Here is a 16,299-nt window from a genome sequence, read left to right as displayed (position 1 = left end):
CTGGAGACATGTCATGTAAATGTAATTTACAGTGGTATGATTGAAGGGGAAAGGGGAAAAAAAGTAGCTATTAGGTCTGTAAGAGTCAAGTGTGGCGCTATTCATTTAGACCCACAGTACCCTCCTCACAAGAGAAAATTAAAAGGCAAACACAAAGTGTTTTGCCTGCAGATACATTCATTTGTAGACCAGGCTTCATGTAAATGAATTCAAATAACCAATTTCGTGCAGGTGGGCACCTTGAATAAAAATGACATCACTGACTTCTACTGTCCCTCTACCGCGCCTCGTTCGCTAGAGGGCGCTGTGTACCTCAATCAACGGGTGACGTAGACTGACGTACTAGGAAGTAGATGACAACAAAAACTGCAGCTGGTTAATGCTAACCACCCGTTCATGTTGTGAGAGTGACAGGAGAAATGCAATGATGATTTTCCAGCAAGATTTGAAAGTCTTCCTCTAGAAACGCGTTGACGTGACGGCTTAGGATCTAAAACACAGAACGGGTGAGTTGTGGCGGTGTCGGCCAACGCTAGTGAGCGATTTAGCATAGCGAGTTAGCATGGTTTTAAAAGCCTGCGTTAGTATGCCACAAAGTACTGATTTATCTATCAGTGACAGTAAGTTATTTCCTTCATGTTCGATACAGGTATTGGCATTGCTCTGTGATTGTCAGTTAGCTTATACTATTTATTTAGTTCACTAAATCTGAGGTGTAACGTTGCTCCTGTTTACGTGCTGTTCTTGTTTTTGTAAAAAAAATGTCACGCCAATATCTATTGTAGAAAATGTCAATGTTAACTTGCATTGCTTGTCTGCAGATATACACAGCTAACTGCTTTCACGACAATACAAACATTTAACTATCAGGAGTTGCTGGTCAATTCAGCATAATCATACACACACACACATATATATATAACCCATCAAACAGCAGTTTAATATAGTGTTAAGCGTTATACATGAGTGTCTGATATGCCTGATCTCCTGCTTCCAGTTTAAACCTCTGCCAGGATCGCCGTGAAAGGAAAAAATGAGAAATATTACTGAACTAAAGTGCAGTTTTATTGGATTTGTATACCTAATCCAACAGAATATCACAAGACTAGCCATAATCTATTAGTATTGTGGACTTTGATGTAAACTTCCAGTATTCTAATGAAAATTAGTGAAGCATGAAATTGCCCCATATTAGAACAGTGAGACTCTTTTATCCCTGCAGGAATCATTCATTTGTTCATTTTAGTTTCATGTTTGTCAAACTAGACATTGGAAGAGGAAGAGAAGCCATTTGAAGTGTCAGCTGACTCGAAGATCATCCCATAAACAAATCACTTTCATTTCCTCTGAAAACCTTATTAGATCCGTTACGATGAGTTATTTCTATTCATATGTCCTGTTCAAGCTGAAAAGTTACACAATTCCAGTATGTAGCTGGTAAGATGAGTAGCTTTATAAACCTTTGGAGATTGAAGATAAGTTCTACTTTTACCAATGGCTAGAAACCTGTTTTTTAATAATGGTGTACTTTATTAGAAGCATAAATTGTAGTGTTGTTTTCTGTGTTTACAATGCAGATTGAACATCATTCCGCTTTTCAGAAGACTGTCACGTTTCCAAGTCACTCCAATGTCTTCCGGCTGTCCGCCTCAGTCACCAGCTGTGGCGAAGTCTGAGGTAGCAGTAGAGGGAGAATGCCCGCTTCTGGCTGCCACCTTTGCCTACTGGGACAACATCCTGGGTCCACGTGTGCGCCACATTTGGGTTCCAAAAGGCGACCAGGTGATGTTCCTCAGCGACGGAGAGGTGACCTTTTTGGCCAATCATACACTTAATGGGGAGATTCTGCGCAGCGCCGAGTGTGGCGCGGTGGACGTGAAGTTCTTTGTCCTGGCAGAGAAGGGCGTCATCATCGTGTCTCTCATCTTCGATGGCGAGCTGAAGGGGGACAAGAACACGTGTGCCTTGTCCATCATTCTGCCTCAGACGGAGCTGGCCTTCTACCTGCCTCTACACACCATCTGTGTAGAGAGGCTAAAACACGTTATCCGCAAGGGACGCATCTGGATGCAGAAGGTAACCTTGATACTCCCACTGTTCCCTTGACGTCTCACTCCTAGACGCTCTTCGTATCCACATAGCAGTAGGCAAATTGTTACCCTACCTATTCCTGCTTCCATTCCTGATTTTAAAGGGGTATTAGTAATCCACCTCTGTTTTATTCATTATGGATTGCAACACCGTTGGCAGAATAATAAAGTTACAGTCTCCCAACGTAGAAGAGTAAGTTAGCTAATTAGCTGTGAGAGCTCCTGCAGAGAAAGCTAGTGAGGAGGGTATAATAGGGATAGACAAAATGACATGAACACATAGTGAGAAAAGGCTTCAACTTTTAATTAACTCCGTCAATACTGATCAGTCATATAAGGTTGAATCAGTGTGTGCCCTGTTTATCAGTCTCATATGTTTTACCTATATTCATCACATTCCTGTTGGTTTGCTTTACCTTGTGACCGGTGTTTCTCTTGTCAGTGTGTTCTTCTTGACAAGAGTAATTATATTATTAGGTTAATCATAACCATTGATAATTGATTAATGAGGTTTTAGTAGTTTTTTTTTTTTTTAATTTTGCCTGGTGCACCTATTTTGGCATCCTTAGTGCTCTGTTTGGGCAGCTTTAAAACTGTTGATATCAGAGCACTGATTTTGCCGGCTAACAGCTAACAAGTAACACTAACCGGCCCTAGCGCTGACTTGAACTGTAGTGCTTTTTGCAAGCAACCAGAAAATATCTGTAGCAATGAGTGCTGAAAACTGTCAAATGCTGAAAGCTGGCGTTGAATGTATGCTCAGTCTTTTAATCTTGTTTAATTATTCTTTGATCCCACATCGTTTGATTTGAAACACAGTTTTGTCTGATTTGGTGTGTATTTAATTTAGGAAAAGTTTTTATATGTCTGCTTGTGTTTAACAATTCCCATATGAATATTTTAGCTTCTTTTTAGTAAATGAAATAAGGTTTTTGTAGAAAAATATATATTTATCAAAGTAAGGTGTTGAAAAAGTGTTTGGTGTCCTAAAATCTGATATCTTTTAAGCAATAGATTAGAGATCACAGTCAAAGCCAGAATTCTTATTATTATTTCACTGGTTTTAGTATTTCTTCAGTGCTTTTAGTTCACTATTTCCTCTTTCCTTGATTTTTAGGGCTACAACATCATCTCAGTGCTGAGTTTGGAGATTGTCCCTATCATGGAGCTGTTGGCCTCCATGAAGACACACAGTGTACCAGAGGATATAGATGTGAGCAGCACACACACACACACACACACACACACACACACACACACACACACACACACACACACACACACACACACACACACACATCATCTCATCCTCTCATATTTTAATAATGAACAGTATTGGCAAAGAAGTAGAAAACCGTAATTCGGTTTTCTACTAATTAGGTGCACGAAATATTTAGGATTGATTTTGTTTAGAGCTGCAACTAACAATAATTTTCCTGATTAATCATTTGGTGTACCTCATCATTCTGTAGCACAAGGTGACATCATCAGATGTCTTGTTTCGTTCAAATAACAGTTCAAAACCCCAAAATATTCAGCTCATTGTAATGTACATAACCTATGTGTGTTTCACTGACTGCATGACTAATATAACAAGAAAAGAAAAATAACAGATTCTCACTTTTGAGAACTTGGAACCATTTTTGCTTTAAAAATCATTAGCAATTAATCAAACAATTGAATTAATTGAGTATAGTTGCTGTTTTACTTCGCGTTCAATCAGCTAATGGATTAACTGACTAATTGTTGCAGCTCTATCGATAAATAATTTTCCATTAAGTCTACTAGAAGGCAGAGTTAATAATTTATCATCTAAACATCATGGTGGCAGTGATTGGCTGAAAAGAACCGGATAGAATTTTAGAATATAATATGTAAAATTTTAAACAAAGCCTTTGTCTCCAACTTTGCTAAATCTCAGTTGTTTCACTGTTTCAGTTGTTCAAATGGCCTCTATTTCCAAGAGGTTTAAATTATCCATGTTCTCTGCCTAGTTTACCTCCCAGTGCGATTAAACACATTTGTTCCCTCTAATATGCAAATGCAACAAAAAAAACGGAGCATGAAGAAGCTCCCCAGAACCCTTCTTGTGTTTCCTGCTCTGTTGCACGATGGTGTATCTTATTGCATCTTATTTTCATCGCAGTATCTGCAAGTGTGCCCATCATCACTTCTGTATCTTTGTCAAGACCAATTTTAAAAATGACTCATTTGTTTCGCTCCTGCTGAGTAGATAAAAGACACGGTGCTAAATGATGATGACATCGGGGACAGCTGCCACGAGGATTTCCTCCACAAGTAAGTACTCTGGTACAGGCGAACGGAGACGGATGATGAACAATGCCCATTTAACACCCATCAACCTTCCAATGATGAGTAATGGCTCTCCACTTAGCTGAAGTTTCCTCCAGAGAGAGGACCAAAGCTAAATTGCTGTTAGTGTCGAGAGTTTGGAAAGTTCATTTCGGCAATGAAGCTCCCAGTTGCTCAGACTTGAACAGGATTAGTTCAGCATCCTGTGGAGATGATAAAGCATCTGTGAACTGGAATTTATTTACTTGATGGTAAAGAATATTTATAGTTGATTTAACAGACCAGCTGTATATTATTTAAAATCACGTGAGATTTTTTTGTGACCAGTCAAATGACGGTTTAACATTCAAAAAGCCAAAAAATGATCAAACTCCATAAGGATTGGAGTAAATTTAAGGATTATGTGTAAAGCCTCCTAAATGTCCTCAGGACACAGTTCCTCTGTCTCAATCATTACTCCTACAAGCTGTCAGTATTAATTACAGTAATGCTAATGAAGCTAGTTGGCTCTAATTTGCATCTTTGTCTCTGTGGTTCAGGGCCATCAGCTCTCATCTCCAGACTTGCGGCTGTTCAATAGTGGTCGGAAGCAACCCGGAGAAAGTAAACAAGGTAAATTTACCGGATTAGTGGCTACACACAGACAAATTTGTAATGCATCTGCATAATTTAAAATGTTTACAAGTGTGCTGCGCTGTTGTTTTAAGTTTAATGAGCCACGCATGCACTTTTTTCAGTGTCTGCTACTGCTTGCGTTAGTATTTCGAATGCCCCCCTGCGCTCGGGAGCACAGTTACAGTTGCGGCTGTCTCCGAAAAGATAGAAGTGATATGAGAAAGCATATAAATGACTTAAAATGAGCAGACATCTGAATGAAATGACAGAGGCTACACATTGTAACTGAGAAGGAAAAATATGATATTGCATTGCACACCATGTATTGTTTGTTCAAAAGATCAATATTACAGTAGGAAGCAGCTACAAACAATGAATATCTTACAGCCTTAATTCAGTTTGTTTTGGGCTTGAGGACTGAATTGAGCCACAATTCAATCAAGACTTTTATTTGTATCTAACAACTAGCCTCAAGGCTAATGCTAGATGATGGTCTTCAACCAAAATTTAGCTTCTTGAACAAACTTTGTGCTGACAGTGTGCAAGAATTCACCACTTTTTTATATAACAACCAGCAAAATCAAGATAAAAAAAAAAAACATTTTCAGCCTATGTTTTAAAAATGGAAACCTAATACAGCATTGTTGCTTAAATAGTTGCAGTTATGTTGAGTTTTATCCATTGTGCTCAAAAATACTCCCAAACCTGTTTTTCCTTCACCTGAATCAATTACATAAACACTGTGCAGATAATCAAAAACTGGATTTTGAAGGCTTCTCCAGTTTAAGAGTTAAACGGTCACTCTGTTTATAGATAAATCCTTTTTTTTTTTTTCTTTATACAGATTGTCCGCACACTCTGCCTCTTCCTCACCCCTGCTGAGAGGAAATGCTCTCGCCTCTGCAAGGCTGACGCTTCCTTCAAATACGACACAGGCCTGTTTGTTCAGGGTCTGCTCAAGGTAGCCACCTCTCATTATACACTGTGATTTGAATTAGAGCCTGGTTATCGTTCTGTTTCGCCTGCTTGTTTGATGTCGCCCAGTCTCGTTCTGCTCTGACCTCATTTCTAACATGAAATGGTTACAATGAGATATTTGTCATTACCATATTGCTTACGTTTCATATCTGATTTCATACGTGTAGCTTTATTTGCTGTCTTTATATTGTTGTTATTCTTAACCACACAGCTGCAATATGCAAATCAAGACATTAACATATACAGTATGTAAATATGTGCTCTATTCTTTTTAACTCAAATAACCAGAACATACATTAACTCAACATGAACAGAATGAGAACAGCAGCTTGTTAGTTCAGTCATAAAGAGTCAGTAATGTACACACTGGCTGTTTTGTGGAGCTTCTAGTTTCGACAGCGCCTGCAGGATCCTCTTATATATTTCCAACTTAAAGCGCAGAAATAAAAGAGACTGGCCCAGGGAGAAACAACAAGGAGACGAGACAAAACTCACTGCTTGCAAAAAGGGAAATTATTTTTGTCAGCTTCTTTTGCCATATATAACATGCATATAGGATGTTTGTCTATGTGAAGTTTTTTGTTTATATATCAGCATCAGAAGTTCTAATATATCTCACAACTTGTAAGCAATGGACTCCCTGTTGTTGTGATTTTAGTGTACATAATGCCATTTGCTTTTTTTAACAGGGATCGAAGAAGTTTTGTTTTGTACACACTAAGCAGAACGAAATGAACATGCCCTTACACATCACAACAAAAACAAAACTACCAGGTTGTAAGATTACCTAAGGGTTGGCAGTTTTTCAATATGGGCCTCCCCCCCCCCCTTTTTTTTTTTCATTCTCAGGACTCCACAGGCAGTTTCGTCCTGCCCTTCCGCCAGGTTCTCTACTCGCCTTACCCGACCACACACATCGACGTCGACATCAACACGGTCAAGCAGATGCCGCCGTGCCACGAACACACGTACAACCAGCGCCGCTACATGCGGTCTGAGCTAAGCACGCTCTGGAAGACAGACAGCGAGGAGGACATACCGCCTGACACGGTCATTCACACTGATGAAACCTTCACACCTGACCTGTAAGCCACGTATTTATCTGCTGTTACACAAACATATTCTAATATCTTACTTTTATTTTCTTATACTACAGAAAATTTCCCAATGCCAATATCATAACCACCTTGCCTTTCTTCTTAGGAATATATTTCAAGACGTCATGCATAAAGACACTTTGGTGAAGTCATTTATAGATGAGGTAAGAATATAGCAACACTCCTTGCCATATTATTCTTTATTGTTTGCATAAAAACGGAAAAAAAACATCCCTAATCAAAGACAAATATGAATACATCAATAAAAGAAAAGCTATAACCATAAAAGGAGGAAGAACCATATTCAGTGTACTATGAAACAACAATGAAATGACAATCATCCAAAATAAAAATACCCAGAAACAAGAATATATCAGTAATTATGAAATCATAACTAATTGTACTTTGAGCCAAATACTATGTTGCAACACATTGTACAGCCTAAATTACCAAACCACAATATTACTCTGATAATTGTTTAAATTAATCATGTTCCAGGTTTTGGAGGCCAGTTTTTCACTCATCTTTCTTGGATGGCTCACAGTGATATGATGTCAGTTAGGAAAATGAAAATTGCTAAAAATGAACTCTCTAACATGCTCCTTTCATACCTGCTGTGTTCTGTGGGAGGTGTGTAGCTGGTTTCTAGTCAAGTCATGCCTGAAAATGATACCCAAGATAAAACAGTTACAGTTCTTGATCCGTTTTGATCACAGTTGTAAACCTGGTCTCTTCTGGAAGTTAAATGTTTTGAGTTCATAAAAAAAAAAAAAAAAAAAAAAAAGACAAAGTTCACCAAATTTATTCTACAAATTTACAGAAGCAACAACATGATGAAAAAAATCTTGCCTACGGTCTTTACTTTACTGTTCTGTTTGTATGCATTCCTGTTACGAAATGCAGTGATATTATGTTCTTAAATGGTTTACACAGAGAGCATCATGACGCTTTCTGCTTTCAAACGACGTATAAATTGTTAATTCCAAGTGCAGATTCTTTCAGCTGTTTTTATTGCTTGTTAAGTTCACTGCAAAATCAAGAATATGAAATCATCAAGTAGAAGTGAATCTGGTGTTTCTAAGACAAACCTGTTTGTATGTTTTTTAACACAGTGTAGTGTTGTGAAGTCGAAAGTGGCAAATTCATAGTCATATTTCATTTGAAGCACCTTGCTATTGAACACAGACCAGGACTTGTACCTGGCTACTGCAAACATTTGAATGACGTGCTCCCATCGCACTGATGAAGTCTGTAGATCCCATAGATACAAAGCAGCAGGATTTATTCCCAAGGGTAACAACCCATCCTCCGGTCCCATGAAAGTGCTCCCAGAGTTGCGGTTACAAGTTTTTTTCATGACAACAGCAATATGTTTCTTCCTCAAGGTTAGCACAAAAGAGAAAGGTGGTGGGTGGGTGGGGGGGGGGGGGGGGGGGGGGGGGGGGGGGGGGGGGGGGGGCAGAGGGGGGTGTATTATTCCAACCTTTTCCAGCAGAGTCGTAGCCTGGACTACTAATTGACATCCTGTGTCGTACCCAGGTGTTCATGCTGAAGCCGGGTCTGTCCCTGCGGAGCACTTACCTGGCCCAGTTCCTGCTGCTGCTCCACAGGAAGGCCCTCACGCTGCTCAAATACATCGAGGACGAAACGTAAGACCTGTCAATAATAAGACTTTAATTCAAATAACGGCTTTCTGTGTGGCAACAGTCTTCCACACTCATACACCCAGCATCACAGAGAGATTCGAAAAATCAAATTACCAGAGCTGCTAATTCACTTTCAGGCTGTTTAAAATACTTTTTTCTTCTTTGCCTTCTGCTATTGCTTCTGCTTTGACTTTGCATTGTAGTCACTGACCTTGCTTTGATAGCGACATCACCACCAATCACCACTATCCCCCCACCCCCAAACCACCACCACCACCACCACTACAGGACACAAACACCATGAAATCTGTGACCTAATGTAACACACTTTTTTTTTTTTTTTAAGTTGTAGAAGACATGTCTCATCTCAGTGTTTTTCTGCATTTTGTCATGTCTCCAGGGTTTTGGTGTGTAGGGGTGAGGGGGTGAGCTAGCTCAGAAGGACAAATTACAACACGCTGAATGATAGGGAACTGACAACACCAACTCCACTTGAGAAACATCTGTTAGTCCTTGGAGAGGACCCTGCTGAATCAAATCTCAAAAGCCGCTAGGTAGATGGACAGCGGGGTTGCAGGAGAGGAACACACAGGTGCAGGGTGAGCGCACACTCTGAGTTCCAAACAAAAACATGTTTTTTGAACGCAGAGAGGACGTACAGTCACCTGTGATGTCTGTGCACTTGCTAGAAACGTATGGGAATACAGACCAGTCACTCTGATTCAGCTGACTGCTGGCGTAAAGCAGACGCTTTTATCAAGATGAACAGCTGTGTGTCAAGAAACACACAGAGCGCGATATATGGTCAGTAAACCATTGCAGGAATAAAATGCAGGTTAGACGTAGTGCAACGAACGCAGGAACCATTCTGCTGAACAGTTAAAAGACCTCATATGTTCAGATGAGTCATCCTTCACCCTGTTCTGAACGAGTATGACTGTGACGCATTTCACAAGAACTCTTTAGGTCTGAGTGCTTTTTTCCCAAAGGACAAGTTATTTGGTTTTGGGCAGAATTTTTATGGTGGATTATGTTCACTGTACTGCTCATGACCAAAACAGTGTGAGCAAACAGTAGTGCTGCCAGCTTTATTCATATGCACAAACTCAGTAAGTCAGTGAAATCATCTGCAGTAGTGTTTGGATGAAGTCTGCTGATATCTGTTCCTGCTTTACATTATGAATTATAGACATTATACATTCTTACAGTAGAGAGGTATTCTGCCCTAATGGGACAAGAATGTTTTTGTCTTTATTAAACCATGTACATAAGAATGTCTAACTTGTTCCTTCGTACGGACAAGTTTTAAGACACCCAACATTACAGCAGTGACAAAATAGACTCAGGGAAAACACCTCTTTCTAATTTTGTGGAGTATCTTTCCATCTGCCAGCGCTGCTGAGCAGGTAGCAGCTACTACATATTTTTATAGTAATCTTAACAGCAAGCAGCAATCTATCGTCATGATCTGCCTTTCTGTTTCTCTGCGACACCAAAAATAGCAGTCCTGTTCTCACACTCAAAGGTTGTGACATGCTTTATCTTATTGCTAAATATCTCACACAATCAGAGGGGAAGTTTAAAGCTCTCTGCAGCTGAGACATTTGAATAATTTCAATATTCCCCTAACATCTCTGTCCTTCAGAAGGGACAGACCTCTTCATGTATATGTATGTGGTGAGAAGAACAAAAATCTGTCCTTCAGTTTACAACCAGCTAAATGGATTTGCAAAGACTACTTTGTGTTTTTTTTTGTTGTTTTTTTTTGCATCAGTGCTGTTGCAGACCTTATCTACTTAGTGTATCAGGCTTTACATGCACAGGAAACGGAAAGTGTGAAATGGTGAACTAATAATGAATACAAGTTATACAGTTCAAACAAGAGCAAAGGACTGTATAAATGTAGCACCCCCGTGGCACCACTGAAGCTATGCAAAGCAGAATTAGGCTTGTAAAATTAATAATATTGATAACTGATTAAACGGTAGTCATTTATCAAGCAAGGATGCTGAACATTTGCTCGTTCTGGCTTTTCAAATATGAGGATTGGATACTTTTCCCTGTTTTATGTCTTTGTAAGATTCATACATTTGGTTTTTGACTGTCGGTCAGACAAAACAATCAATAAACAAGAAGAAACTGGTACCCTAGTAACAGTTTCTTCTTATTCATTGCTGTATAGTTGCATATATAGTAGTATATAACAAAATGTGAAAATCAGGCTCCCAATTATGGTTTATGTGAGTGATTGGTGTTGGGAGAAACTGAGAAGAGGCAGCTGGTGCACAAGGTGATGAATCCTCAGCATCCTCCCAGAATGACAGTATGCCTATGGGTGTGAAAGGCATCAGCGGTTGGTGAATAATGTGTTGAAAATGATGTAAAGCACGTGCCACAGCCTTTTCAGTCACCACAGCTCAACTTCTTAGAGACTAGCGATGCCAGAGATGATGTTGTCCCTCCTCCTCATCATCAAAACTCTAAGGGCGTTTTCACACCTGCCTTGTTTAGTTTGGTTGAATCGAAGCCTGGAGCGTTTACCCCCTCGGTGAGGTTCGTTTGGGCAGGTGTGAACGCACTTAGTGATGCGCGGATCGGCTCTGATGTCATCCGAATCCACATGTACGCATAAATCATCCACCCACCACCCACCTGAACAAATTATTTTCTCCGATTTAGAGACCTACACCTGCATGGACATTTCACTCCACCTCTACTAGTCCCTGCAGGCTATATTGCCTTTTAAATTATGTTGAGAAGCACAAACTTTAACGATTTACTTTGAAGATTAGAGAGGCTGCTTTCAGTGATTGTAAATGTTTCCATACACGCAGTAATGTCACTGCTGCAAATATCCTGGGACATTTAAGCAGCAATACTTTAAAATATAGTTATAAACTTGACAGGACAGAGGAAACTCTCCAGGGGAAACAGAATTAAGCTTTTAGCTTCTGAAATATTTTTTTTAGACAGTTCTGATGGAGTTCAGGATTTATCAGGAGGACGGCTGCTTTACTCCAAACAATTTCACTGTATGAACCTGGAACTGTATATGACCTTTTGGATGTGGAGAATAACAAAGAAAATTAATTAACATTAGATCCTGACTGATCCTGTCAGCGTGTCTGGAGATTTAAATCAGTAAAGTTACGCCACTGGGCCTCGTGCAAAAATGCGCACAGTGTCTCTTAATGGGGCGACGCGCTTATCTCTTGTGCTGTGGTGGGATAATGAAGTTTAAGATATGTTTACATTTTAAAGAATGTAATTAATATTTTCCGCATTAATGATTTATTATTTCACCCACCCATAACCCATCCGCTATTAATCAGAATGTTCATTTTTATAACCCAGTCCATCCGATCTGTGGGTGAACTGCGGTGCCCGTGGATATAACTATGATCCACGCATCACTAGAACACAGCAATCGAGTGCAGACCAACCGGACGGAGATGTTGTTGAAGAGGTGGTCTTGGTCCTGGCACGGTCAGTTTGTATTATGAACATGGTCCAACCTAGATTTGATGCAACTGCAGGAAGCATTGCATATTCTTTGGATTAAACCAGCTCTCGTAGCCAGCTGCACTGTGCATTTTACTCCCTTCTCTTCAGCCCACTGAAGGCAGCACGTCCTCACACTCATTGTTTTCTAGACGTTACCTTGAAGTTCGTTCAAATGTGCCATTCTGCTCGCGTATCGTGGCTTGGTATATCGCCCAAACGATGACCGCAGTTATGAAGAAATATCAATTCTGCTGATGATCCATTTTGGACAACTATCCCGGAAGAAAAACAACCTTTCTCCCCCTGCCAACCCCACGAGATTTCTGACCACGGATTGACAGCTCCCTCGTGGTTTTTGTTGATACATTTTAGTTCACTTGATATTTTGCAGTGTGAAATCAAACCAAACCAAAGGGAAAATGCAACAAAGTAGCAACTCATCCACTGATTCGGACCAAAGCAAAGTATTGGTCTGAAAATGCCCTGAATTATGGTTTTATGATCACCATTTTATCACTGACAAGAAATTCTCCTTCCTCTGCTCAGCCCTCAGGCACAGAAATGAGACTGAATGCCACGTTGCAAGGTGACCTGGTGGCTTTTGATGGCCCCACACCAGACTTTGCATTAATGAGTCTTTCATTTAGGCAGTTAACAGAACATTCATTTAACAATAATACATGTTAGAAAACCAGCACTGTAGCTTTACACTACTAAACGCATCGAATTACCCTCCTCTCCGGGGAGCTTTTCAGTTCCTTGTAAAAAGAAGAACTAGAAATAATTGTATCTCTAGTCACGCTCTCATCCCATCAGGGTTACAGTAACCACCTCCTGGCTCGGCTCCATAAGCACCTTCTTAAGCCCTTTCAATTCATCTGAGGCGCTGCAGTCCTCCATTGTCTTCAGCTTACCCAAATTTTTTCATCCCACCCTCCCTGTGGCGACCTGGTCATCGCTCCATCTGGGCTTGACTCATCTCCTTCTGTGCTCCCCAGTAGTGAAATGACCTTCCCACTCCCTGTTGATTCCTCTAGTTCTACATGAACATGCTTTTATTTTGTTTATAGGAGACATTTGAACTCTTTATCAAATGCTTCTCTATTGTACATAAGCATTTCAGCATCCAGGAATATTTGTAACCTCTGGCCCTGTAACTAGTATTCACTATCAATGTCCTGGTACACTTGCTCTGAGGCGTTTAATGTAGATGTTCTATTTTAAAGACCTTTTTAAGGCCATTTCAACTCTAAAGCGAATGCATCTTGACACTGCATAATAGAAACTGGATGGCACAGCACTACATCAGACACCGGAGTTACTGAAAGTGGTTGAATAGTTGCATCAGTAAATGTAAACAAGTCTGTGTGCAGAAAAATGCTTCTGACACATACAAGAAAGTTGGCTTAATCTCATTTTTTTTTATCCTGTTTTTTGAAACTCAACTTTTATTTTGTGTCACCATATCAAGTTTTAAAGCTGTACTAATCAATATTTTTTATAGTAAAACTTAATGAAATGAAATATGTGATATGAAAGGAGTCACTCATATTGCCAAATGCAGTCTCCATTTAAAACTTTCATGTGTCTTAGGAACAGTTGTTATTGGACACTGATATTTATTTATAAGTTTACTTTTAAGTTCAGATAGAAGACATTTCTTTAAATTATGCAGTATATGCTTATACATATTTGACAATTAAGAAGGAAAGTAAATACAGAAAAACTGTTTGGTGCGTTCTGCCATACAACCAACACATCAGACATGCTAAAATATCAATATGCAATCATTTACTAATTCATGTAAATTATGATATAGAATAGGCCTTCAACTAACTAACTAACTGTTGTCATTATTGATTAATCCACTGACTGTTTTCTCATCTAATCAATTGGCCTATAAAATGTCAGAAGAATGTCTGTCACAGGGTGATGTCATCAAATTTCTTCTTTTGATGTTTATTGTCATATAAGACAAAGAAAAGCAACAAATACTCGTTCTTATATAACTGATTTTTCTGAATAAACGTTGCAGGAAATGTCACCATGATTTTGCACATATTGCTCTTATTGAATTTTTTCTCCTGATACATAAAAGGGTTTCAAAGATGTTATTTAGAATTTCATTTGTTCCTGAACTCAGGAAATGTCTGAACATATCTCACTCCCGAGACAACACTAACCACACAAACAAAACCATTATTTGTGTTTGCGTACGAAGGCATTAAAGCGGTCTTGGTTATGGTGTTGCTACAGTAACAGCCCGAGGTCTAAGGGCATGCTATTTTACAGGTGCTTTGACAAGATTGTTTATGCTCAGTTGCCGTCCTGTAGCAGCATACATAATTCATCGTGGCATGGCATTCCTGTGCACAGCTGCAACCCAACTAGATGTTAATGCAAAGCCTCTGACCCTGGGTATTGTCGGTTGTTAACAGTAACACCACGGTGTCTCCCCTCCTGCTTTCACAGGCAAAAAGGGAAGAAGCCATTTCGATCCTTGCGTAATTTAAAGACAGACCTGGATCTGACGGTGGAAGGAGACCTGAACATTGTAATGGCCTTCGCTGAGAAGCTGAGGGCAGGACTGCACTCGTTCGTGTTCGGGAAGCCGTTCTACACCAGCATGCAGGAGCGAGACGTGTTAATGAGCTTCTGACTCTGTTCTGCACTATGTCACGGAAGGAAACAGACATTTATGTTGTGTTGTTTTTGGTTTGTTTTATCGTTACATGAATGTATGCACCAGTGTACTCTTCATACAAGACTACCATTATTAGCCTGAGCGTTTGTTTCTGCTTGGCTGAAATGAAAAGAATATTTTGCCTTTTTTTTGTGTGTGTGTCTTTATCAATACAAGGCATGATTTCAAAGACTGATTGTTACTGCTGTTATGAGCCATCAGAATTAAAGTTTTGATATATTGCCTTGATCAACTGTAAGTATGATGTGATTTTAATGTTTTTAGAAGACTTGAATTATTTTATGCCTTCTGTTCATAGAGGGTCTGTACTCATTTATGGTGTTAAAATTGGCTGAGGTGCCCACCTGGATGTTTGCAATTTAATTTAAATTTCTATTTATTATAACGTGTTATTAGTTTCTTCACTGCCCGTGTTATACAACGATCTCAGTTGGCCTTTTGAATCTTTTGAACTTGTGGATTAACCTTTTCAAAAATTCAATTAAGGAACGTGTGTGCTGAACGTGAATGTTGCACTACGCTGCAACTAAAAGGTTGTGAGTAGTCATAAAGCACGGAGATTTCATTAAAGGAAAAAGGACAAAAGCACTGTAAATGAAATCTTATCACAATCCCTCCTGACAAAGCAGACCTGTGTTTGTAGCTGACAGTGAGTGTCATTAAATGCATTTACCCAGCTGTGCGTAAAATGGATTTGCACAGATTTTTTTTTTTTTTTTTTTTCCTTCCCCCCACAGCAATGATGCAGCTATTTGTCGTTAGGATAATCCAGCTTTACAGCAAACATAACTTTTCCATGGTGTTAAAGTCAAGTCATTTAGTTTATTTGCTTTGAGAATTGTGGCCAAAAATACTATTTGTTTTGACATTGTAATATGTGGAGTTGATGAGTTTGTGCTATATGTACATTTTTACTGTTTACAGACAGTTTGATTGAATATAGAACAATGCATCAAATGACAGGCGTGTTCTCTTTTCTACATTTATCCACTGTGCTCCCTTTCTTTTTTACTTTATTGCTTACTTTGTTTTAACAGAGGATTTTGTCTAATTTACATCAACTTGTGCATATTGGGCAAAGAACAATAAAGAGTAATAACCAGCTTAGTATATCATCTTTTATACTTCATTGTTATGTGCTTTGGAATTGATAAAAATGTCACTCATGAATTAAAGTAAGCTGAATAACAATGAAGTAAGGATTGATTTTGGAGAAAATGATGATGTGAAAGCTTCTCAGAGTGCAAGATCCAAAGCAGAAGAGCCCTGATGATAAAGATTTAATGACCTCCAGATATTAAGCTAAGCCCTGACTCAAAATACAGGACTCACAAGTCAAACGGGGACTTAAT

At 39.3% G+C, this 16,299-nt stretch overlaps 1 protein-coding gene across 2 annotated transcripts; it reads left to right on the top strand.

Moving 5' to 3' along the window:
- The first annotated feature begins 325 nt into the window (after positions 1–325).
- Positions 326–15,175, top strand: c9orf72 (C9orf72-SMCR8 complex subunit). 2 transcript variants are annotated; one of them, XM_042389263.1, is made up of 10 exons: positions 326–506; positions 1,602–2,076; positions 3,208–3,303; positions 4,324–4,388; positions 4,943–5,015; positions 5,863–5,979; positions 6,846–7,081; positions 7,200–7,257; positions 8,633–8,742; positions 14,716–15,175. In XM_042389263.1, exons 2-10 carry the CDS (start codon positions 1,630–1,632, stop codon positions 14,900–14,902), a joined length of 1,389 nt encoding a protein of 462 aa, XP_042245197.1. In that variant the 5' UTR covers positions 326–506; positions 1,602–1,629; the 3' UTR covers positions 14,903–15,175. The 2 variants fall into 2 exon arrangements, with proteins under 2 accessions (XP_042245197.1, XP_042245196.1); XM_042389262.1 differs by having other exon boundaries at positions 1,578–2,076.
- Positions 15,176–16,299: the final 1,124 nt, after the last annotated feature.

Source organism: Thunnus maccoyii, chromosome 16, assembly GCF_910596095.1.
Source record: "Thunnus maccoyii chromosome 16, fThuMac1.1, whole genome shotgun sequence".
Lineage (NCBI taxonomy): Eukaryota > Metazoa > Chordata > Actinopteri > Scombriformes > Scombridae > Thunnus > Thunnus maccoyii.
Note: the sequence above shows the minus strand (reverse complement) of the source record. Positions and strands in the feature narration are given on the sequence as shown.

Excerpts from the sequence above, each read along its gene's own strand:
- c9orf72 (XM_042389263.1), top strand. The coding sequence starts at position 1,630 with ATGTCTTCCGGCTGTCCGCCTCAGTCACCAGCTGTGGCGAAGTCTGAG. Across the intron at positions 5,016-5,862 it reads ACCCGGAGAAAGTAAACAAG|ATTGTCCGCACACTCTGCCT; the intron begins GTAAATTTACCG and ends TTCTTTATACAG. Across the intron at positions 7,082-7,199 it reads GAAACCTTCACACCTGACCT|GAATATATTTCAAGACGTCA; the intron begins GTAAGCCACGTA and ends CTTTCTTCTTAG.